The 26,041-nt window shown below is 44.5% G+C and overlaps 2 protein-coding genes across 11 annotated transcripts in view; both read right to left on the bottom strand.

Moving 5' to 3' along the window:
* Positions 1 to 12,147: 12,147 nt before the first annotated feature.
* Positions 12,148 to 14,656, bottom strand: IFT70B (intraflagellar transport 70B). Its single transcript, XM_082240682.1, has one exon. It carries the CDS (start codon positions 14,577 to 14,579, stop codon positions 12,573 to 12,575), a length of 2,007 nt encoding a protein of 668 aa, XP_082096808.1. The 5' UTR covers positions 14,580 to 14,656; the 3' UTR covers positions 12,148 to 12,572.
* Positions 14,657 to 21,337: 6,681 nt separating this feature from the next.
* The window catches only part of PDE11A (phosphodiesterase 11A), a 155,866-nt gene continuing 151,162 nt past the window's right edge, over positions 21,338 to 26,041 (bottom strand). For 9 of the 10 annotated variants that reach the window (XM_082232795.1, XM_082232799.1, XM_082232801.1 and 6 more), the window contains one exon: positions 21,338 to 25,230. In XM_082232795.1, the coding sequence (XP_082088921.1) occupies positions 25,054 to 25,230 (177 nt within the window). In that variant the 3' untranslated portion in view covers positions 21,338 to 25,053. The remainder of the gene's footprint in view (positions 25,231 to 26,041) is intronic. The other variant, XM_082232798.1, reaches the window with a different exon arrangement.

Here is a 26,041-nt window from a genome sequence, read left to right as displayed (position 1 = left end):
CATAGGCTTGCGGTCCACAGTACAGTCGTACATTGGAAGTCGAATGGTATCTGTTCTGGAGGTCCATTCGACTTCTAAATTGCGACTTCTGATTGGCTGCAGGAAGCTCCTACAGCCAATCGGAAGCCGCAGAAGCCCCGTTGGACGTTTAGCTCCCAAAAATAGTTCGCAAACTGGAAAACTCACTTCCAGGTTTGCGGCATTTGGGAGCCAAAACATTCGAGAACTAAGCTGTTCAAACACCAAGGTACGACTCAACCAGAGCTACGAATGCATTCAGCACATAAGATTGGTGCTGCTGTTTCGTCTTCTTTACTATAAAAGCTGCCAAGAGGTTACAAACAGCTTTTAAGCAGCCCGCAAAGCCATGCTCTCTAGTGCACTGAACTCTACGTTCCAGCAAGGCAATAATTTTAATTCTCAGGAATGCCTTGTAGAGGCCTAGAATGAGGAATTACCAACTGCTGACCTCTGTGAGCCTTTAGCTGTCTGTCTATATAACAAGGAAGCCACACTGAGCTCAGACAGGGAAGTTAGGCCTTGCATGTAAAATCATGGCTGAAGTAGACTGGTGCTTCTAAGTCAGAAGGCTTTTCTGCTCCTAGTCACACATGATGCGGTTTCTGTGCCTTCTGTGTGAATGAGTACTGTGCACTGGCTTTGTTTCATTCACTTTGCGTTCCCTCTTTTACGCAGGAAGAGTTCAGCAGGCTGTGGTATTCAGCTTTAATGTTATGAGAATGCTGACCTCCTGTGGGATAACAAGGCTCATGATTCTGCAAGCCAATGTGCAGCTCACTAGCATCCTCTAGAGAAACACAGGAGAATGGTAGGCAACCCAACAGCCTGCCTGCGTACAGACTGGGTATTCTAAACACACACAAGGCTTAACACATGGGTCGGCAAACTAAGGCCCGGGGGCCAGATCCGGCCCAATCGCCTTCTCAATCTGGCCCACGGACGGTTCAGGAATCAGCATGTTTTTACATGAGTAGAATGTGTCCTTTTATTTAAAATGCATCTCTGGGTTATTTGTGGAGCCTCCCTGGTGTTTTTACATGAGCAGAATGTGTGCTTTTATTTAAAATGCATCTCTGTTTTATTTGTGGGGCATAGGAATTTGTTCATTCCCCCCCCACCAAAAAATAATAATAATCCGGCCCCCCACAAGGTCTAAGGGACAGTGGACCGGCCCCCTGCTGAAAAAGTTTGCTGACCCCTGGCTTAACACAAGGCTTAAACAAACACAAGTGTGTGTGTGTGTGTGTGTGTGTGTGTGTGTGTGTGTGTGATTGGATTGTTGTTTTTATTTGAATTATATATATTGTAGTTTTTATGTTGATCTTTTCTGTGAACCGACCTGAGACCTCTGGGTACAGGGCAGTATATAAATTCAATAAATCATCATCATCATCATCATCATCATCATCCACACTGCCTCTTGTCCCATGGCTTCTTCCCCCCCCCCCCGGGAGGGGGGCAAACTGCTCTTTCACACTTAAATGGATAAACCAGCAATTTGAGTTTTCTCTGGATTATTAAACTGTTGGATTAATGGCAAAACTGACCAGAAAGCTCAGGAACCAAGAAGACCAACACTTTAACAAAGAATGGGAAAAATTTATAATTTATCTTGGAGAGCACTGTAAGCAAATGGAAACATTAGCGGGATTGCAATAACACTTGAAATGTAGCAAGTATTATGGAGACAATGGAGTTATATAAAATATAGATCATTGGAGAAGATGCAGTAGAAAAAGTTTTAAAATAGGACCTATGGAGGGGAATTGGGAAGTCCAGAGATTCAGAGGAATCTGAAATATGGACGTGTATGGTTGTACTGTTATAATTTTATACTTCTGAAACAAAATAAAAATTACTGTATTTTTGTGTATAACACACCCCCTATTTTGGGGGAATCAAATTTAAGAAAATGGGGGGAGATGGCCCAGAGTTGTTGAGCTTTTTTGGGGGGGGGATTACAAAGATTTGTTAAGTTTTTTTGGGTGGGGGAGTGCAGAAAATAAATAACCCGAATGGAAAACGCTCACATTCACTCATGTTGCAGAACACAAGAAGCATCTATCCACTCACCAACAGCAGTTAAATATCGAACGCCGATTGCCACAGTGACAGCCAGCACTTGCCAGACTAACCAATCACCAACCCACTTAACGCAGGAGCAGCCAATCCAAAGCAGCCCTTGCTGCAGCCAACACACACCAAATCGCCAATGACATCATGCTTTCTAGGCACAGGACAAGTGGGAGTGTGGACAAGACCACAACTGTGTAACGCTTCCTAGAAGATATACTTGCAAGTCTTTTGTGATTAGCTGTGAATTCCTCTACACTCAGCAGTTGCAGAACAATCTTATGCATGTTCATTTGAGTTCAATAGAACTTCCTCCCAAGTTAAGTCAGAGGCACTGTGAGCGAGTGGTTCCTGGGTTTGATCAATGGATCAGTTGCTTACCCTGGTTGGGGTTGGCCTCTCCGTGATGGAGCAGGTTCGCCGTTTGGGTTGCTTCTGAATCCATCTTTGTCACCGGAGGTGCAGGTAGCCTCAGTGGGTAGAAACGCTTTTCACCAGCTGCGCCTGGTATAACAATTTTGGCCATTCCTGGAATGGGAAAACTCAGATCAACCACAGCTCAGGCGCTGGCGACAGCAGCACACTCCATGTTTGGATTTCGCTTGACCAAGAGACTGCAGCTAGTGCAGAATGCTGCAGTGTGGTTGCTGACAGGAGTGAGGCCCTGGCAGCATGTAAGATCTTTCCTCAAACATTTGCACTGCTTGCCAGTTTGTTACCAGACCTACGACTCGGCTACATTAGTAAAAAAACACCAGTGTTTTGAATGTGTTATAAACATGCAACACCAGATGGCGCTGGAGAGTAAAAGAAAATTCCGTGCAGTTTTCCATAGCGTTTGTTTTGTGTGTGTGATAACGATTTAATTTCTGATTTATTTATAGCGGGCGTTTTCTACCCCTAGTTCTAGCAGGGGCAAACTTTGACCTTTCAAATTTCAGTAGTACCCTATGTGAGGCCAAAATTCAGCGGCTCACCACCTCTCACCTGCTCAGTTCACTACGTCATAGTTGCAACAGACCGCTAGGCTTGGTGCCCAGTGTGGTGGAACCAGTTGTGCTGTCCTAAATCTGCATCTGGTCTGAGGAGGTACTATTGGTATATAAAGCCCTTAATGACTTGGGACCAGTTTTCTCGTTGGGCCACTGTCTCCCATATGTGCCCACTCAACTGCTTTGAGCTGTGGGACTGGCTGTCAGGAAGTGGCAGGACTATGGAGAGGAGGAAGAGGATCCCGGTGAGGGGTGTAGCCAGGACTGGGACACACTGGGGCAAGCAGAGGGTGGGGAAGAGGAGGCTGGTGTAGGAAGTACTCACAGGGTGGCGGAGGATGACGAGGGGATGGAAGTCAGTGCACAGGAACCAGAGCAGGAACCTCATCATCAGTTAGAGGGGTCCCTGTCTCCACGAACACGGTGGGCTCTGAGGCGTAGGGAGAAGCAGGCAGGGTCTCCAGGAGGCTGAGGCAGACAAAGGCCCACAGCCCATCTCCCTAGCTGGCCAGGTGGGACTTGCTAGCTCTGGGAGGAGGGGTGTGATTCCTCCCTTGGAGCAGGTGAGAGTCATCTGCCTCATCAGGCCCAGGTGCTGCAATCAGCCTGCAAAGTCCAACAGGGAAGCAGGACTGAGATGCTCATCTCCTCAACTGCCCATGTTGATTGACCTCAGCTTGGGTCCTCCAAGATCTCTGTCTTGCCACCAGGTAGGCCATGGATTTCTGGACATTGACATTCTTACAGGTGCCCTTTCTGTACTTGTAAGAAATTGACTGCTCAGTGTGGCGGCACCTGTCTGTTGGCGGGCTGCGCTCCTTTTAACATTGGCTTAAAACGTTTCTGTTTAGGCAAGCCACACACATAGATGTTGAAGTGTTTTAATTTATATTACTATTAATTTCAGTTAGCTTTAAATGTTTTAAATTGTTTTCAACCGTGTTTAGGGATGGTTTTAATATTTCTCGTGAGCTGCTTAGAAGTTTTACTGCGATCAAGTGATATATTCATATCGTTATATAATACATAAATAAATGGCAGGGGAGGGAGCTGAAATAAAGGGAAGGGCAGGGAGACATATCCACCGTCGGTCTATGGCCTCTGGCATATTACACTCAAAGTAATCCCACCTCTGGTTTATTCCTTATTATCTTCTGTCTGTTTTGCAATGACTGTAGTAAGGTTTCCATTGCTGATACTTGAAATTGAACAGTTGAGCCGCCTTCCATTAATGGAATGCTTTGCTAGAACATCAGCTGCTAGGAGCTACAGGACTATGTACTAATTGTGCCATCCATACTCTATTGTCTGCATTTTCACGTGGCCAAGGTCTGCTTAAAAGTGGAGAACTCAGGGTTCCCTGAGAACATGTCCTTCCACTCTATTTCTTACAGGTAGCTGTATATATTGGAATAACATTATGAGCTTGCCACTCTCTGATTGGAGAGACATGTCGTGAAAGTGATTGATACAGCAGCAGGTTAGTCAGGCTTCCCTAGGATGGGCATGACATGAGCAGAGCGCATGGACAGAAAGCATGGGAGGACGGGGTCCTGACTGACTCCAGCTTCAAAAGCTGGGGTTGCTGAGGAGGCCGGAGACTATATTGGCTGTCTCTGAGCTTGAGCTTTTACGGCTCATGTCCGCCATGAGCCACCATTGGCAGGACTGGCAGCAACATCAGCAGATATGGTCTATGCTCCTGATGGTTATGTACTGAAGTTCTCACCCTGGGCCAGCAGGGGGATACTGTAGATAGTTTTCACTCAGGTCCACATATGCAAATAAGGAATTGAAAGTGACGTTCAGTGATTGGATAGTTACAGAAAGTTGTTACTGTTGCGTTGTAGTTGAGATCTATATGAGCAGGCTGGCTGAACCCTTCAGCTCAGTTCTGTTCTGGTCTGGCCTGTGAATAAACAAGAGCTGTCTGAAGAATTGCTGTGTCATCTGATATGTTCACCCACAACTGAACACTGATAATAGCTCATTCCCTCGTTAATTGTGCTGTTTTAAATAAGCATTTTATATTTGACTTTCTTGAGTAACGTTTTCTTTTGAAATGTTTATGGTAATCTCCTGGCTGCGTTAAATGTGCACTCTGTAGCTGACCTCTGTTGTAATGTTTTCTTTTGAAATCTTTAAGGCGACGTTTTAGTTTCCTGTTAATTATGTTGCTTGGAATGCGTACCATTTTTGTAGAAAAAGAGGTACCAGAACGTGCAATGAACACCTCCCTCATTCTCTTAGGATGGCAATGGTGCCCACCTCAGAGGTGCCAGTACTGAGTTCCGGCTGAAAAAAAGCCCTGTGTATACTTTATATTTGACTTTCTCCAGTAATGTTTTGTTCTGGACTGTTTTATTTGATGCTTTAAAATCTGCTTTGAATTTTTTTGCTTAAAACACAAAGCGGTATAGAAATGAAATTATTATTATTAAGGAGGCCGCTATCTGCTGTGATGGGGAAATAGGAAGAGGGAAAGAATGTGTTGTTTTGTGTATCCTTTCATAAACTGGGGACGAAACCATGCTTCATATATTTGCTGCTACTATAAAGACTTTTAAGTGTAAAGATTTCACAGGAGGGAAGTTGTTATTTTTGGCCAGAGCCATTCCTTGTTTTTGATACATTCAACCCCGTAGGGCTGACCCTCCCTCACATGTATATAACCAATATATCTTCCAGCTCCAAGGTTTTCAAAGGCAGCTGAGAAAGGAGGCATTGCGCCATCAGAAAACTTATCCACATCTGATCTTGGCAGTAACTCCTCCTGCCTGCCTGCTGTCACTTCTTCAGCTGGTTGGGGAAGGATTGTAAATGACTGAAGGGAGAAAAGATAACAAAGGAAGCGAAAGAGGAGGAGGAGGAGGGAGAAGACAGATCTTTGATGTCTTTTCTTCCTGTACACACTGTGACATTGCAAAAAACACACATCTGCCACAACAGGGTCACACCACTTCTGTTCATAGGCCCGATTCCTGTTCAGAAGGGCAGCTTGAAGTCTGGCATATTTGTCACTGGTTTCCCGTGTCAGAACAGGCTACCTGGTGATTACCGTATTTTTCGCCCTATAGTTTGCACTTTTTCCCCTCCAAAAATGAAGGGGAAATGTGTGTGCGTCCTATGGGGCGAATGCAGGCTTACGCTGAAGCCTGGAGAGCGAGAGGGGTCGGTGCGCACCGACCCCTCTCGCTCTCCAGGCTTCGCGGACCTCTCCACAAGCAGCGGGAGCGCTCCCCGCTGCTGGCGGAGAGTTGCCGGCATGCCGAAGCCTGCACGCACTGAGATCAGCGCGTCCAGGCTTCGCGGACCTCTCCGCAAGCAGCGGGAGCCAGCGCTGGGCTCCCACGGCTTGCAGAGAGCTGCCTGTTTGGGGGCTGGGGTCGGGGGAAGCTCGGGCCTCCCCCGCCCCAGCCCCGCGCCTGGGGGGGAAATAATTTTTTCCTCTTTATTTCCCCCCCAAAAAACTAGGTGCGCCTTATGGGACAGTGCGTCCTATAGGGCGAAAAATACGGTAGTTATTTATATGTAATCCACTTCCACTTGAAAAGATACATTATACCCTCCTCTGTTTTTTTGAAGGAGCCGGCCCATCTATAAAAACAGATATTATAGTTACTCACAGCTTCTTATCCAATGAACGCTGGCTGCATTCGCGCTGCAGTTTATCCTGTTTTCTGGATGTTTCCCCAACTGTTGTTTTGACACATAATATTTGTGAGCTGTCACGCGATGTAAAAAGCCTCTTCTGGGAAACTAATGCAATACAGTGCAGGCTTAGCGCTCATTTCTGTGTTATTTTATCCCCCTCCACCTAGAAAATTGTGGGAGTTTGCATGGCAATTTTCCCGCCTTTTTCACAGGTTCATGCCACAGCTGTGAAGAGGCATATCCCTGCCTATTCCAAGGCTTGTGCCTTCTTTCTTTCTTTTGCCTGGCAAGAAAGGATGCTGGTATTCCACACAGAAAGTCATGCCCAAAAGTCAAAGCCTAGAAGAAATGGGGAATGTAGAGGGAGAGGAACGGCATGTGTGACTGACAACATGGCGGCGTAGTGGTCAAGATGCGATGGAACAGGCTTGTAAAGTATGAGAGGAATGTTAGCAAATGGGAGAGAAGCACCAGCATCACAGTCAGTTGAACTAATGCCGGAAACCCTACGTGTCAATACCACCTTTAGTGCACCAAACCTGACATTTTGAAGAAGGGCAAAAAAATAAAAATAAAAATTAACTAAGAGGCATGCATGAAACTGCAATGGTTTTTAAGGTTCACTTCCTGCCTGCCCCAAAAGAGAAGCATTGTGTTGTCTTCTCCTTTCGCGACCACTCATAGCCGAGTAAGATTGTCTTCCGTTAACATGGTTTTAAAAACGAGTCCATAAGTGACAGTGGAGGCAAAGTCTGGATCCATATATCCTTCCACAGTGGGGATATAGGTTTCTGGGAGGGAGTTGATAATGGTGAGGGTTTGCCAAGCGTGCCTTCCTCTTAGCACATTTCTCCCTTTTGCCCCGAGTTTGAGCTTCTTCAAAGCCCCTGAAACCTTTCGTAAAGGCTGTTCTCCGATTGGAGCGCTCACAGGCCAGTGTTTCCCAGTTGTCAGTGTTTATTCTACATTTCTTTAGATTTGCCTTGAAAGTCTTTGAACCTCTTTTGTTGACCACCAGCATTACACTTTCCATTTTAAAGTTTGGAATAGAGTAGTTACTTTGGAAGACGATAATCAGGCACCTGCACCTGCACAACTTGACCAGTCCAACAAAGTTGATGTTGAAGAATCATTGCTTTGATACTGGTGATCTTTGCTTCTTCCAGTACACTGGCATTAGTTCACCTGTGTATATATGTATATGTGTATTGTGTATATGTGTGCGTGTGGTGCTGCAACAGAGACAGGTAGAGAAGGGCATGAGGCGCGTGGTTGGGGGGCAGAAAATGGGAGGGAAATTTATTTTTGAAGCAGGAAATTATTAAAAATGGAACAGTGTAAACCTGCCCCCCCCCGGCCAAACTCTGTCTTGTATTCAGTATGTAGCCTTGAGCAAGTCACTTGTCTCCACCTAGTATGGTATGCTATTCTAAGGAATAGGTAAAGGTAAAGGTACCCCTGACCATTAGGTCCAGTCGCAGACAACTCTGGGGTTGCAGTGCTCATCTCGCTTTACTGGTCGAGGGAGCCGGCATTTGTCCGCAGACAGCTTCTGGGTCATGTGGCCAGCATGACTAAGCTGCTTCTGGTGAACCAGAGCAGCGCATGGAAACACCGTTTACCTTCCTGCCAGAGCGGTACCTATTTATCTTCTTGCACTTTGATGTGCTTTCAAACTGCTTGGTAGGCAGGAGCTGGGACCAAACAACTGGAGCTCACCCCGTCGGAGGGATTCAAACCGCTGACCTTCTGATCAGCAAGCCCTAGGCTCTGTGGTTTAGACCACAGCGCCACCCGTGTCCCTCATTCTAAGGAATACATGGGGTCAAAGGTGTCCTTCTGGTCTTCTTCAGATGTCCACCATACCTCTAACCTCCCTGACCACAATGGGTGAGCAACATCTGGTTTTCAACATCACGATATATCACCAGCTAAACATTGTGATATAGTGATATATTGTGATGTCCGAAATAAGGATGGAGCTATGTAGAGGGATTGGCTGGCTTCAGTTTTCCCCACAGTGTGATTTTTTGCGTAGCACCCCCCCTCCCCCACCATGATTTGCGATATATGTATTGCCAGGTCAGAAATCATGAAACCGGTGTCACGATATGGACTTCAAACCGATTTTCGGCGATATATTGATATATTGCCCAGCCCTACTCACAGCTCACACTCAAAAATCCAGGTTGGTGACCCCTGGGTCTAACAGTATCTAGTCAGATACCTTTGTTTGTCTCTCCCTTCTGGGATTCAGAGGCAAACTACGGTACCTCTGGCCCTTAAGCTATTGTGGCTAATCTCTATTGATAGAACACCTGCCATAAATCTGCCTAATGCATTTAAAAAGCAGTCTAAGCTACTGCTTCTTGTGCCAGCAAACTCCATAGTTTAAGTACTTTCCCTTGTTTGTCCTTAACCTGCGATCAGCCAAATTTATTGAATGATTCAAGCCACATTCACCAAGTTTCAACTGGTGGGGATGGGGGAAATTCAGCTATCCACTCTTTTTAATATACAATAGAGTTCAGAGGGCATAATGGAGGCACGGTGTGAAAATGCATATCCTACAGAAGGCTGTTCCCCTTCATAGCTTACAATAATATTTGTGGCTTTGTTGATCCTTATGCTAAAGTAATGGACAGGAGCTTGACACTCCAAGAGGTGATGCTGGCCGTGGAATCGTAAAGGCCAGTTCTGAAGGTGAAAATGGGCAGAGCACATAAACACTGCCACGTAGTCAGCCATGAATAAAATCATAAAGAACTCTTCATCCTCCTTTGCATTGCTTAGAGGGCACTCAACATTTGAACTCGTGCAAATATGCATGGGGATCTGGTTTTAAATGTCCACTGACTTTTACAGAAAATGCACAGTGAATATTAAACAAAGCCCTGCTATTGTTGCCCACAGCCTTTACTCCGTTCTCTATAATGTGGGGTGACTTTTAAAAACTTTTTGTAAAGGTCACACTGTTTATACCGAACAATATATAGTACAATTCTCCCTGTAAATTAGAAACATGCTCTACTGCTTGCTGCTCTGCTCCATGAAGGTGAACGAGGTTTGAAATCGTAGACCCTTCCTGATGTGCAAGCAATTGTGGGAAGCAATTTAATATAGGGTGGCAGCAACCAGTACCGCATGTTGGCTCTAATCACGTGAATCACCACCAGCCTTGCTAGGCTGCCATCATGTGATGAGCCCAGAATTAGCACACTTCCCAAGCAGTTGTAGCTGATAATGCTCCATGCCACCATATGACTGACACCTACAAAGAGCTGACTCTCTCTGCATGATCATGGAGTCATCATGGGGGATGTTTTCCAGTGTGACAATGGGGTCAGTGGTTTTCACCCATATAGATAGAGCTCAGCGGCTGTTGCTCCTAAGTCATCTTGGAATGAGCTACAGAAGGCCATTCCATACTTTACTAGCAGCAAAATGGGAGCTTCATCATCATGCCATCACTCCCAATAACGTTTGAGGGAAAGTGATCCCTTGGGTGTGATTGACAGTGCAGTTACTTCACATCCCTGCTTTGCTGGCCCCGTCCATACATCAGCTTCTGTTCAAAGTTGGAGGGAGCAATGTGGGAGATGGCATGCTATATCTGCTTCCATGCCTCTGCTGGTACAGTACCAGAACCGAGAGGGGTTTTGCTTCATATATTTTATGATTTCAAACCTCTGTATCATTAGATTTCTAAAATGTGCCCCAAGTGCATGTGCATTAAAGAAAACCTCCAATCACAGGAAATTTGAAGCAGGTCTTCTACATTGACCTGTGTGTGTTTTTATATGTATTTTTTTCTACCTGCATGTAAATTTTAGCAGAGAGGCAGTGTTACTTTACTCTTTTGACTTCTGAAAGGTGGTATACATTGTATCCTATCATTGGACACCAGTGAAACTCACTACAGAACAATAATTGTATGGTTTTGCTATTTGTTGTTTGCTGCCACGGGCTCCTTTAGGAACAAGGGTGAGATAGATATTAATTAAATAAACTAAGAAATAATAAACAGTTTAATGCTCATGGAAGGAGAGTCTGAAGGTTGTAGCCAACTAAATTCAACTCAGAATAGGCCCATTGAAATTAATGGGCCAGTTAGTCATGTCCATTAATTTCAGAGTCTACTCTGAGTATGACAAATATTGGATACAACTCTTAATATGATGAATCTGGGTTCCATGAAAATCTCCAGGGATCCAATACTCAGATTTACTTGCTAGTTTGGTTTCTTTTTTTTAAAGACATATTTTCCATCTGCACTACTCTGGTTATATAGCAAATAACTCTTCACTGAAATGTATTTTTAATACACCATTGTGTCTTTCTAGTATACTATAGGGATTTGCCACGCTTAAATACCCACATGTTCACTTCTCTGCCAGAACCTGCCATTGTTCAGTGGTGCATCACATTTATGAATTTGAGGCCTTTTCTTGCATTAACTGGGCGCCAGTGCCAAAATGGCATGGTGAGGAAATAGGATAACCTCTGCTGCATACCTGAGGCCTCTCATAAATGCACAAGCATACAATTTATCCACTTCAAAACTGGGGATCACAATAGGAGTTTTCATGCAACAACACTGCTCCCACACCATGCCATTTCAATATCCCAACACCCTGCCAATGACCATGGCCTAAATTATACACAGATCCTGAGACAAAAACATAGCTAAGGCTTTAAACTCACATGTGGGGAATATTTGGTCATTCTGTGCTTTGGTTCTACAGATGTTGCTGAACTTACAACTCCCATCATCCCTGGCCATAGTTACTGGGGTTGATGCAACATCTGGAAGGCCAAAGGTCTTCCACACCTGCTTGAAACTCCCTGTTTGAAAAAGGGTGGTCAGCAGTGGTGACATTGTACCACTAGGTGGCTGTTTCTAAGAGGCAAGTGAGGAAAGCTAAGGCACTGGACAACACACACTGCACCACAGAAGCCATCAATAACAAACAAGTAGCATCATCAGGTCAGCCTGGGTAGAGAGACAACTGTACAGGCAAGGCATCAGCAACTAGGGCCCAGCCTGCAGAGGCCACAACAGTTTCCCAGCACAGCAAACCATAGCATGAAACCCCCAGGTTCCATATTCTCCACCACATATCCAGTTACCTAGGGCCCCTTCCACACAAGAATTGGTCCCCTTGTAAAGTTTCTAGATAATGGAGGATCTTGTGTTGCTACATTCTAGCTTCCTGTACTGGGATTCATAAGGTCTCATGACAACAAATGGTGAGGAAGAAACATAATACGTATACTAAATCTTTACCTTTGTCATTTATTTCCCTGAAGAAAACTGGCCACCAAACTATTTGGTCTGTTGGATAAAATATGAGAACTTAGGTCCTACCAACTCATCCCTTGTTCATTCCAAAGTAATAAGACAACATTTGGATAGCACAACTTTCTACTTTATTTTGCAAACCTCATTCTATTTACTTTTGTTACATTCTTAAAATATATATCTGTAATACAACATCTTAAAAGGAAAAATAGTAATTAAAAAATGAACAAGTGGAGCCCAATATTTCAGGGTTCTTTAAGACTCTAGTTCAAACTAGTGTCAAGCTAGTTCAATATTTCCTGCTGAGTTTGATAGGTATAAATATGCTCCAATATTGAAGAAACAGCCTCTGAGGGTCGTACCAGTTTTGTATTAATTTGATATAAAAAGCCCATTTCCATTTCAAACACTACAACAGACTAAATCGTAAAAACAAGAAAATGAAATATATGTATGTAGTATTTTGAATGGCCCCAGCACCTCATTGATTTTCTGCTCCCTGGCCATTTTGTATAGGAATGTCAGAGCAGTTACTTATTCCACCCGGTAACTTCATACATCAATGCCCTCAGCTGCCTAGCTTCATAGGTAACAGTGTTCTTCCCTGTGTGCATTTTCTCTTCCTCAAGAGGTTGTTCAATAACAGCTGGGATATTTCGGCCATACACTTCACAGTGCTCAAGGAACTGGACACATTCTTGAATGACGCTGTCACGTACCATGATCACATGCTTGCACATATTTTCCAACAATGACAGGAAACACCTTTTGGCATAATACCAAGTGTCTGTACCCAGCTTTTTATTGTAAGGCTCCAAGCTCTTAATTACCCTTGAGATGCCAAAGTCAAAGTTCCCTTTGGCACAGTAAAGTGTCCCAATGACTAGGTTGACAATGCAGAGGTGATAGATCTTTTTATCGGGCTCATGGTAAGAGAGCTGCTCTTCTTCCTTTTCAATCTTCCTCATCAGCTCCTCTGCCTCTTCATTTTGACTAGTCATGATGTAGGAAACACACAGGTTAGCCAGCACAATGGCACTGACCTGAAGGATGTTATCATAGTGCTTCTTTACAATAGGCTCATAGAAACCAATGGCCTCTTTGTATTTGTTTTCTTGCATGAACAATACATGAGCCACATTAAGTTTCCACACTTCATGATCTTTGCAGAAGTCCACTGACTTGTGGAACATCTTCTCCAGCATGGGATAGTTCTCCATGTCCCAATAAATCTTGGCTTGAGCCATAAAGACAGGGACATATCTCTCCAGTGTCTCGTCATATTCATTAACTGCCTTCCTTAGAGCTTCATCATCACGATTTTTCCTCGATTCCTGCACCTCCTTGGTCAGCTTTCTCAGCTGCTCGGTCAGAGCCCCCGCCAACTCATCAAGCTTATGGAACGCCTCCTCAGGGGCAGTTTGGCAAGTGATCATGGCATCCAAGAAGTTGTACAGATAGGGTGTGAGAAGCTTATAGGTCAGGTGAGCGTTCTCGGCCAGCACATCCGCAGCCAGGTCATAGTACTGATACTTGCAGTAGAGAAGGAGCAGGTTCCCAAAAGTCTCCGGCGGACAGGGGTTCTGCTGCAGAAGGAACTGCAGCTTCTCGAAGCCTTCAGTGGGCCGCCGGTCCATGTTCATCAGGGCTTGGTTGTGCAAGGTGACTGGGTCCAGCTCCTCCTCGGCCCGGGGCGGCATGTCCGTGAGCGCCTCTTGCGCCGCCTGCAGGTTGCACAGTTGGTACTCGATGGCCGCCTTGAGGTTGAAGGCCTCGACCAGGGCCGTGCGATGCAGCAGCAAGGTGTTGCCCACGCTGCGGACGTCCAGGCCCTCGGTGTTGGTCCCCACGCTCAGCTCTGGGTGCTGCTGCATGCCGCGCTCGATGATATCTGCAATGTGCTTCAGGGCCGGGGCGTACTGCTTGGCGGCGTAGCAGCACAGCGCCATGTTGTAGGAGAGCTCGGGGCAGTAGCCCAGCACCTGCATGGCGGAGGCGAACTTGCTGCAAGCCTCCTCGTGCTGCCCTTCCCGGTACAGCAGGCAACCCATGTTCACCTCGGTGTCGGGCAGCTCCGAGGGGTCTTCGGCGGCCGCGGTGCTGCCTTCCGTGGCGGCTGCCAGCTGCAGCTCCACCAGGGCCTTGGCGCTGGACAGGTCGCCCTGGGCATAGTGCGTGGCGGCCTGGAGGCGCAAGGCCCGGCTCTGGAAGGCCGGCACGTCGAGCAGAGGGAGAGTGGCGCGCAGGGACTCGGCGTAGAGGCCGGCCTTGTAGAGCGCCTGCGCGTGGTACAGCCGGTACTCGTGCAGCTCCGGGTGCAGCGCCCCCAGCTGCTCGTAGCACTCGGCCGCCGCCGCGAAGTCCTGCAGCTGGTAGTAGCAGTAGCCCAGCAGCGAAAGCCCTGCCCGGGAGCGGCAGCTCCTCTGAAGCTCGCTGCTGAGGATCCCCACCGCCTCTGAGAAGCGCCCGGCCCGGATCAGGCCGTAAATCGCCGCCGTGAACTCCCCGTCCGCTATGGGAGCCACCACCGAGGCCATCCCGCTCGAACAGGCCGCACGCTGAGAAGCGTTACCTAGGCAACGCGCCGCTGCCGGAAGCGGAAGCGCGTCGGCCAACGGGCGTCGGTTTCTGTGGCAACGGCTCTCGAGGAGTCAGGACCGCCAGGAAGAAGCGGCCTTCCCTTGCGCCCTCGGGTATTCACGTTTTTGTTCTCAATTGTTCATAATTTCTCGCCTCGGCGACGTGAGGCGATATGTTTTGAAACAAACAAACAAAATTCCCTAAAGGGGGGGATGACGTAAATTGCGAGCGGCGTGGACTTCGTTTCCCAGAACCGTAAGTGGCGAGCATTCTGGGATATGTAGTTCCTTTCCGGAGGCGTCGGGAAAGAGGGGGGGCTCTTTTCTGGGTCACGTGACGTTGGGATAGTGGGACTCGCCTGCCCGCCCTGCTGTTTTGCATGTCGGCTCTCTCTGGCGGGCGGGCTTGAGCGTTGCGGCTGCCGGGCTTTTTGAGTTTGATGCAAAGGAGGACAGGGCTCGGTGGGAAGGCTTAGCTTGAAGGGTCGGACAGTTCCTTCGTTTGCCTGTTGGGTTGTCTGCGTGCTTGTACAGTAGTTATTTACGCCCTGACTGCCCGTCCTTTGAGCGCTAAAAGTGGCAGCTGGAAATAAAACTGGCGTATAATTGGGTGGGTCGGCTGAGAGACTGTGGCTTATGAGAAACCTCTAATGTAAGCTGCTGTTAATACCCCGCAGAATGGCTGGGGAGTGCGTGGGTGGGAATGCTGGGGCTCGTTGAGAGGCTTACAAGCACCCTGCAGTATCGTCCAGTGTTAATTGCCATCCATATTGCATGTTGAGATGGGTGTCACAACCACCCCCCTATGTTAAAGGTAATGGGACCCCTGACCATTAGGTCCAGTCGTGGCCAACTCTGGGGTTGCGGCACTCATCTCGCTTTATTGGCCGAGGGAGCCGGCGTACAGCCTCCGGGTCATGTGGCCTGCATGACTAAGCCGCTTCTGGCGAACCAGAGCAGTGCATGGAAACGCTGTTTACCTTCCCGCCGGAGCGGTACCTATTTATGTACTTGCACTTTGATGTGCTTTCGAACTGCTAGGTTGGCAGGAGCAGGGACCGAGCAACAGGAGCTCACCCCGTCACGGGAATTCGAACTGCAGACCTTCTGATCAGCAAGTCCTAGACTGTGTTTGAACCCACAGCGCCACCCACGTCCCTTAGCCCCCTATGTTAGCAATGCCCCATTTCAGATGGGGACCAGAGCTGGCAGAAAGATGCTCATTAACAGCTCTCCAGTGAAGCTTTTAGAAACGATCATCTACTTTATTTTCACTGGTGAAATGAGCTTCATCCATCCTTTTATATTACAAACCAATGTTCTGTTTTAAACTCCTAATTTGTTCACAAACACCCATTGCCTGCACATCTGGTCACTTTTTGCTGGCTTCTAGCAAAAGATACCCCATACCTCCAGATGACAGAGAGAAATCTCATCAAATCACCACCATCTCTTTCATTCCCCAACTATTAAGCTGAATCCAGGTGTCTTGTGCTCCCTTCCTTCTGTGCAAATGCATCCTTTTTACTACCTCAAGAGATATTGAAGATCTGAAATCAATGTTTAAACCATTGTGTGTGTTACTTACTGTAGTTCTACAGTTCTATATGAGTGACAAGTTGTTCCTACTCACATTCCCTCTAACACAACAGCTAAAAGTACAGGGGCTTGTTCTTCCTTTGTAACTGATCACCCATTGAGATAGTAGTGTGAGGTAAAAGGGGCAGGGAGAGAAGAGATCGGGAGGGAACTAAAGCATGAGTAGAATAAATTGTAGCGTTGGAAGGGGCCTCAAGGGTCATCCAGTACAACCCCCTGCAATGCAGGAATGTAAAATTTTGAAAGGGCTGATAAGCAAAGGATCTTCCCTTAGAGTCCACTAATCTTTTACCTTTTCAAAATGTTTATCCAAACAAGTTTTACAATCTGGTTATTGTACCAATATGCCACTACTCTGTTTAGCAATAATATGCTCCTTATCCCCTGGAGGACTACCATGGCTTAGTTTCTTAGTCTTTTAGGCACACACACAGTTATAAGAAGTCCATGCAACAATAAACAGCCTTTTGGGGAACCTAATACTTCCATATCATCCTTGTTTTGCTTCATGGAACATTATGCTTCTCAGCCTAATAGCTGAAGTCACTAAAATATTAATACGTGTTCCTTGAGCATCACATCACGTTTACTATACTGTTCATATGTGTTATGCTGTCTGGATATAGTTTTACACTTCAGATTTGAATCTCAAGCCCCTTTCAAACCTTTGCTTTGAAACCTTTATTACTATTTCTTTTTTTTTTAAGCCACTCTTTAGGTGTTTTTAAGGTTAAAGGTTTGGAAATCGGCACCATGCAATTAAGCATTATTTTTGGTACGCAACACACATAAAGAGGTGCATTCATGTGTGCACTTAGGTATGTATGTGACTTTTACATAAATATGTAGAGGACTGCACCTTATCCCATGAGGAAAACCACATAGCTGTGATCACAAATGGCAACACTTACTTTTGTTTTAACATTTTAGCCATTAGAGTCAGCATTGCGAGTTTTTTCCATGCAGTACTCTTCCTGATCTGCAGGCTGAAGAAAGCATTCCGCATAGACAGATGGTCATTTTCAAATGAAATGAAAACACAAATCACAAACCAGAGTTGGCATGGCCATTTCCTCTAATTTTCACTGTCCAACTTCATTCACTTTTGATAGGCCCTTAGGGAATAGAAGCTGGTAGGCAGCACTTTTAGTAGGGTCTTTTAATTAATGCTGTAATTTGGTTAAGCAATAAACGTAATGCAGTGTTATAAAAAGCCACAGAATTAACCCTTCATGGGATTTTACTCAAGTTGCTCAAGAGCGTTTGTGAACAGTCTAGGAAAAAATGTAAGGGCAAGGGAAATCAATCCTGATAAAAGTTTAGGCTTCTGGCTTCCAAAGGTGGTGAAAAAAAATGCACATCTTGTAAAATCTGTAATTTGGGCAGTTCCCTAACATTATTGTACTCATTAAATTCATTCATTTAAAAATTGCCCTTCTCTACAGTAATGTGGTGGAGGGGCACCACTTGCAGCGAAGAAGTGTGTACTTTTAATTCCCTGTGCTTGTTGATTTTCAGGGGTAAGTGGTGGGTTGGAGAAGGATGAACCATCTCCTGTCTGATGCTTCTCTTTTGGTAGATCAGTTGGAAAAGCAAATATAAACTCACAGGTGTGGTGCCTAAAAAACATTACAGTTTCCCTTCAAAGGAAAGTTCAAATTGACCCCATTCTGCCACACATCATCCCAAGGAAAAGAAGCCAAGAAGCATGAAAGAATGTTGTATGAGTGAGATTTTTCTACATGCCCGGAATCTTGCAACTATTGGAAGAAGATGCAGTCTGGGCATGCACTTATCTGGCAGAAAGATCATTTGAAGATAGTGGGACATCCACAGGGTTATTCATCTGTAGAACAGAGGCAACAAGAACCATGGCACAGATCTGATACCATTCACGCACCCATGAAAATTTCGTGTGTTTTTTTAAAAGGAAAGGAAATGTGAACACGAAAGCTGTCTTCGCTTTTTATGTCACTGAATAACCACTAAAAGTAAGTTGTGAACCCTAATTTAAAAAAAAAAGTGAGGCATCCATTTAGTGATTTATTCTTTTATTTAGTGAGATAAAACAAACTGAATTACCCATTTCAAAAACATGCTGTTATAAAAGTTGAATTGGAGTTGTTGGATAAGCTAAGGCAAACCAATGGAGTGAGCTGTATTAAAGAGGCAGAAATAAATAGACATATATAATCATACAAACGCAAATTACACAGAATATGCATGTTTATGGTACACATGATTCATTTGTGGGGGTTTTTTAAAACCTTAATTAAAATATGCTCTCATATAATGTGACAGACATATTGACAGGCAGTCTGTAACAGTACCTCTCACACCACTGACTGGTGAAACTCTTAATATGCCCATAACCTCAAACATCAAAATTAGAAAATGTTTAAAAAATCATTCTTTAAAAAATGATCAACATGAGATATTCACACAGAAAAGCAAGACATTTCTAGTACATAATAAACAATCCCATAGTAACTCCCAAGCCCTTCTTTATTATATTTAGTTTGTACTGGGGTGGTAAACCTGTGATCCTCCGTGTTGTGACTACAACTCCTGTCATAAGAACATTGGAAGAGCTTGATGCATCAAGCCAATGACCAAACTAATTGAGCATCTTCTCACAGCCACCTGGATACCTGGGGAAAACCCGCAAGCAGGATTTGACCACAAGAGCGCACTCTCTCCTGTGGTTTCCAGCAACTGGTAATTCAGAAGCATCACTGCCTCCAGGGCATTGGCCATGCATGGTGGCTGGGGCTCATGAGAACTGTGGTCCACGCACATCTGGAGGACCATTGGCTCTCCATCCCTGAATTTTATATTATTTTGGTTTGAATCCTTTTCACCTTGCACAAACATGCCAATTAATTTTTCAGGTTGAAACTGAGGCAGGGATAGAATGGGAAGAGGACCAGCTCTTCTTCCTTGATTGCATTCTCATACTCTGGCAGTCCCTCTCTTTCTCTCTTGTTCATGTATGAGCTGGTATGGCATAGTTGAAGGCATGCAGGACTGCAGAGCCTTGGGCTCAAATTTGGATTTGGCTAATGTAAGCTCTCTTACTAACTTAGGACCAGTAACAGTCTCCTACCCTAACTTGCCTAATAGTGTTCTGAAGGATACCATTATTTTTTAAAAACTCCATGTATTGTGCCTTGATGTTCTTGGGTGGGCAGGAATTGCTACAAATGTGATGGATAAATAATGCCGAATTGGTATATTGGTCAAATGCCAAATAAACGATTACATGCACACAACATATAGTATTGTTTTGTTTTATCATGACACAGATAGTGTTATTAATATGCATCTGGTTTGAATAAACTACTGATTTTGACATCCTGTAAGTTTATTTTCACATCAGATACTATTGGCTTCAGTTCTTTTTAAATGTAAATAGTAGAGTTGGAAGGGACCCTAAGGGCCATCTAGAACAACCTCCTGCAATGCAGGAATCTCAACTAAAGCATCCATGACAGATGGTAATCCAACCTCTGCTTTAAAACCTCCAGTGAAGGAGTCTACCACCTTCTGAGAGTCTGTTCCACAGTTGAACATCTCTTACCATCAAAAAGTTCCACCTGATCTCCTTTCTTGTAAATAGAAGCATAATGTATGGTGAGTAATATTTTAATGGGAAAATATTCTGCTAATTATGGAAGTGGATAAATTGATTACTATCTGTGTTCAGTGCGCAAGCTAGTTAGTGGGATCATATTCCTTTCCTTTTTCCAACAATGACAATGTACTTCTGTTCATATAGACAATCTCACATTATATTTTTCATGGCTTTTCTAACTGTGACGTGAACAGTGTCAAAATTAATATTTACAAGCAGCAGCAAATAAAATATGCTTCATGAGTGACATTCCCTCTCTCTGCGCTGATTTAGAGGGTGGGGAGAACCTACACTTTTGTGAAAACTGTTGTTTTCTATTTTTCCACAATTACATGTATTTGGAAGCTATTGTACACTCTTGTAATCAGAAAACACAACTGTTAGATCAATGCTATTGTACGTTTTATCTAATACACTTACTACACAGGTTTCTCTATTTACTTCTTGGTGTCTAGAATCATAGAACAATACAAGATGGGAATCTGATTGCTAGATCTAAATTTAAAAACTGGGGCTCACTACTTAATATGTTATGACTATCTGGCAAGCACTAGGCAAGTACAACCACTTCCAAATCCAACAACTCAGGTACTCAAAATATTACAATATAGAATTGTAATGATTCCCAGCTTCCAAGAAGTTGCTTCAGTATGTAGGAATGGCCTAGTTCACACCTAACACTAAAGCATAGTTGTTTAGCTGGAATATAGTTTGTTTGAATGTGTGAACCCAGCCCAGCAAACTAACTAACTAGGAAAGCCATTGTTTCTTGTCTGCTTGTGAACTACTGTTTAACTATGGTTTGCCATAATCTCTGAACCCAGCAGCTTTGCTTAAGCATGTTTTGTTGGGCCATCCTACCAGCGATACTTGTTAAGCAACAAAAGCACAGGGCAAGGGCAAGAGCAAGAGCAGCTGGAAAATAAACCAAGCTTTGGAAAATAAACCCTTGGCCTATTTGCTTGTCTGTGAGATGATTCATGGTTTGTTGAACCATTGGTTAAACCACTGTTTAGCATCATGTATGAATGCAGCCAACGCCAAATTAGTCAGGAGAGGGGAAGGGAGTTGAGGGGAAGGGGTGAATCAGAACCACAGCATTAGTCAGCAGATTCTGAATTTTGATCCACAATAGAAAAGATACCAAAAGACATCGGAAATAGATGGAGGCAATTACAAATAGCTGTGTGATGGATGGTTGACATTGTTAGGGCTTCGAATGTATGTCAGCTTGCAGTGGTTTTGCATTCCTGTCACTGCCACTGCTGTTGCCAGGGGCAACAATGTGCTGAAGCCAATAAAAAGGAGAGGAAATGAGGGAACACTCAACCTTGGAAGAAGCTGTAGGTTATGTGCTATAAATTATGTCACACTTAGCAATATGCTGTATCAAAATTCAGGAAAGCTTTATGCAGCTGCCAGCAGGACCAAGTCAATCACAGTGTCTGTTTTTGCCATAAAGCACATATTATATAAATAAGCCTTATGTGGTTTAAAGCATGCCGTCCCAGTTCTTTATTTATTATTGGGGAAGAAAAGGGGAGGGGAGGTAGTGGAGAGGTAACAAAAACAAGTTCAAACAGTGCAAGTATTCATCTCTGTAGCAAGTAACATGGATTTCCCCATTCCTTGTCTGCTCTTTGGCAAAAGAATTTAGCTGTTTTGCATTTTTGTTAAAATAACATTGTTCATTTCATTCTTCAAACATTATTACAAACAGAAAATAATATTAAGGTTTGAAGATCATCTGGTAATATAAACAGATTTCCAAAAATTCTTTTGTGAACTTTGTGCTATACAGGATGTGGCAAATCTCTGCTCCTCCCTCCAGTCTTAAATCTGTGTCTGCAACATCGTAATTCAGGATTCATTCCCACTGATGTTTCTGCAATGCAATTCGTCTACAATGTTTGTAGGCCCTTCAAAAGTGGATGAACATAGCACCTTGTTTTCTTAAGTCAGGCGGTTTTAAGATTCTGAAATCCTAATATAAGAAGTATGTTTAATACAGATTGGCATGCATTCAGAAGACACTGACAGAGAACAAGCAGTACGTTTCATATTGCAGCATTCAGATTGCTAAGATTTCTAGACAGAAACTACGTTTCATTGAGTAAAGCCTATAGCACCTCTATTCAACTGAGAAACCAGACATGTCTGCATTTGATGCTTACTGTAGTTAGCGACAATTTGAAACCAACATACCTATATAATACAGCCAGCAAGCTCTATCTGCATACACACAAAACCCTCTGCAGCTGCACAATACAGCCGTGAACGTTCTGCTGTATTCTGCATTAGAAGAGGGTGAACACTCTTCCTTTCACCCAGGACACCACTGTAAAAAAAAAACCAACAAGTGCTTATATGCAACTGCTGTGACATTAGGGAAACTGCCTTGGTACATTTCCCTTTGATTTGCTGGACTTACATATAACTATTCCCCCCCTAAATTATTATTATTTCTATGATTGCCCAAATTTAAACCCCAGCTTCAAGGATAAACGGAATGTGGAGGTGTCAGAGAGATGGGAAAGGGGCAGGTGAAAGAAGAATACTGTATAGTATGACTAAACGATTGAAGGTTTATACATTAGTAAACATCCTAGAAAGACAGGGTGGGGACTTAAGAGTTGGGCAGTTGTATGTCATGAGGCTAAAAAACTGTCCTGCCTGCACTGTAGGGGTATGGTCCAAGAGGAGAGAAAAGAAGTGGGATACCTGAGCCCTGTAGTAATATAGGCCATACTGTTTTCTCCATCTGATCCAGCAGCTGTTCCAAGTTATTAGAGGTCCTTCACATAAGTAGCCCTTTCCTTTCTCCCATATAACTGAATGGTCGCTATTCATTCCTAATGGGTAAGTAGAATGCTGCAGCTGGGGACACTTGCAGTTAGGGCAACTCCTCCTACCTTTTCTACACTGGCTGGACTGGCCCTCAATGAGAGCAAGTGCAGTGTGTCTTAGTGCAGAGAACACACAAAGATGCACGGCTCCCTGCTATGTAGGGAGAGTTCAAGCTGAGTAGGGCTGTGGATGTTTCAAGGCTTGGTGGGGGAGCTTTCCCCTGTTGTGCTATATAGCTCTAGAGAGGGCTGACAGCCTCAAAACCTGAGCATTTACTATTATGCATGGGCACAGGAAAAAGGATCCTCATTCCTTTGCTCTTCTGAAACATATAGTGTGTGGGGTGGGTGGGTGTTTAACTTCATGGTGCCCCCCCATCTCTTCCTCCAGGATGCTTACTGTTAAGAAGATTGAAAAGGGGAAATGGGGAGCAGAAAGAGAGGTAATTTCTCTCTCGTCTGCCGATTCCCATTCCTTTTTTTTTTGTTCTGTGTTCAGCTGGCACTTGTGGTGGCCAAAGACTTAATTAACAGCCTGACAGTCTACCTGTGCATTTTCGTTTCTGCTTCCCCCACTGTCCTCTCCATCCCCAATTCCGGAAACCCTGGAAACAGGTTCTTGTCAAGTGGTTTGGTTCCTTCCGAACCCCCCTCCCCCTTTTACAAAAATCTATACTTCTGAGTACTTAAGACAGTGCCATGTGTACTACCACCCTGGGAGGGTAATAACAACAGAAAGTACAGGCAGCCACCATTCTGTACGAAAATCCCAGGTAGCCATCAGTAATCCTGTCAATTCAGAGGTCCAAGCTGGCATGCTAAGAATGTGAGTTGTGTGGCTTTGTATGCAGCGTGGAAGATGCAGAGGTAAAGCTACCTGGTCTCTTCAGTGAACACCCAGCTCACATAATTAAGAGTTGGGGTCTGGTCGTTTGGTGAAGCAATTGCATTCTCCATGTGGTGAGCATTGCTTGCTGGTACATCCAGGCCAACACGTGTAACTGGTTGTATGAAATGAACCTGAACAGACCATGTAATTTGAATGCTAACTAGGGAAGAGGATGTGATTCAGGAGCAGCAATGCCATTCCAGCAGTACTGAAATTTTGCTAAATATGATGTGCTTAAATAAAAGAGCATTCATTTCCAGTGCAGGCAACTCCACTGATATATTTCGGTATTAAACATGAATCACACTGATTTCACACAATATGCAAAACGTTCACTGTATCCTCAGTACATGCAATTTTTGACTTGATTTCGGTTGGCTGCAATAATGGAGTAGGCCAACATGTTATTGTTAAAAAAACTAAAACCAACCTGGCCAGAAAAAAGCAGAGGTAGTCATTGCTCCATTTGTGACATAACTCCAGTGTCATACCAATCTTTAACAGTAATAGTCAAAGTCAATGTGATTCAGAAAATATACTAGAAAGCCATGTTCATACCGTATAGTGCAAATTCTCTACCAGAAGGCAACAGATTTCATTTTTATTATGTAATTTTCATGAAATACCATTGGTTTTTTTCTTAGGGCGCAAAGCAGCTTTAAAAATGTTTAAAACAAAATTCTAAAGGAACCCAAATTACCATGCAGAATTTTTACCTTTATAGAAGCTTCTGCCTGCAGAACAATTCAAATTGCATTGCTAGTACGAAAGTCTTAAGGAAGCCAGAACAGGTTGGTGTTTTTGAATGTAATGAAGTTCCTATCTCCTCTTCAACAGAGCAAAGACAGACAGTTCTAAAAACCCTGATCAATCATTTGAAGCTTTGTTGTAAAAAAAGCACACACAACCAAAAACCCCTCCTGTAGAATAAATACAATGCAGGCTTCTCTGAACATTCAAGCACAATAAAAAGGATAACTATGAGAAGTGCAGGTAATAACTGGTTCATATCAGTAAATGCTGAATTAGTGCAAACCCAAGTTATTATTACAAACTATTCTCTCCCGCCCCGCCCCCCGAGCCCCTTGCAGATGCCTCAGTCATTTTTACAAAATTTCAGCCATGCTCTCTCTTAATTAAACTAAGCTGTAAGCTTCATTTACGCCAGTCCTTTATGACCATGTTTGCCATCTTTCAAAACAGCAGCTTGAAATATGCTGACCGAAAGCAGGCTGCACCAAGCTGCTCATGTCGCTGCAGATACCAACAGAATTGCAGATCCTCCCTTCAGACCAAGTGAAATTCCAGGAGAAAAAAAGGCCTAAACCAGCCGGGTTGTCTTCATCTGAATTAAGCATGTTCGTGACAAAGGATTTGTTTTGTTTGTTTTAAAATGACGCAACTAAGCTTTAAACAAGCCTTTCAGACACCTCCTATCCTAGCAGCAGGAAAACATGTGCCGACTTAATTTATGACCCCCCGAGACATGGCAAAGGTGGAGGAAGAGGACGGTGAGGACGTGGTGGTGCTGCTGGTTGCCTGGGAATGCAGTCTTTTTTGGTGCAGCTCCTCCCACCTATTTCTATTGGCCACCACCGAATCCATCATAGGCTTCAGTTTCCCGTTCACTTTCACCAAAGCCTGGGAGAAAGCAGAAGAATAGGAGTCACAAATCACTGGGTTAATAGATGCTCATTTCAGTCCACTGAAAACATAGAATCTTTGCTCAGTTCAGTATTCCCTGGAGCTCTGTGAGATAGGTTCACTTCTGGAACATTTTATGAGACATGGCGTCTTTTTGCTGATATGTACTGTTCTAGAATAGGGACGCGGGTGGCGCTGTGGGTTAAACCACAGAGGAAGGTCGGCAGTTCGAATCCCCGTAATGGGGTGAGCTCCCGTTGCTCAGTCCCAGTTCCTGCCAACCTAGCAGTTCAAAAGCACGTCAAAGTGCAAGTAGATAAATAGGTACCGCTCCGGTGGGAGGGTAAACGGCGTTTCCATGTGTTGCTCTGGTCCGCCAGAAGCAGCTTAGTCATGCTGGCCACATGACCCGGAAGCTGTACGCCGGCTCCCTCGGCCAATAAAGCGAGATGAGCGCCGCAACCCCAGAGTCGTTCACGACTGGACCTAATGGTCAGGGGTCCCTTTACCTTTACTATTCTAGAATACAACTTTTAATGCAGGAGCAGGGAATCTCTGGCCCTACAAATGCTGTTGGTCTCTCAATTCCCATTCCTTTTAGTCATATCGCCAAAGGCCAAGCATGATGGGATTTGGACTCCAGCACCATAAGGAGGACCACAGATTCCTCACTTCTGGTTTAGCAAGCTTGGGTCCACAAAGTAAAATGCAATCACACCCCCCCCCTTCATTCAGACAAGCAACAGACATTATCTCAGTTCAAGCACTAGAGGTGGGTGAAGATGTGGCTCAAGGAGGGGCCCAAGGG

Source organism: Podarcis vaucheri, assembly GCF_965113315.1.
Source record: "Podarcis vaucheri genome assembly, chromosome: 1".
NCBI lineage: Eukaryota > Metazoa > Chordata > Lepidosauria > Squamata > Lacertidae > Podarcis > Podarcis vaucheri.
The sequence above is the reverse complement of the archived record's forward strand: the minus strand, read 5'-3'. Positions and strand labels throughout refer to the sequence as shown.

Coding starts and splice junctions, on each gene's coding strand:
- IFT70B (XM_082240682.1), bottom strand. CDS start 14,579: ATGGCCTCGGTGGTGGCTCCCATAGCGGACGGGGAGTTCACGGCGGCG.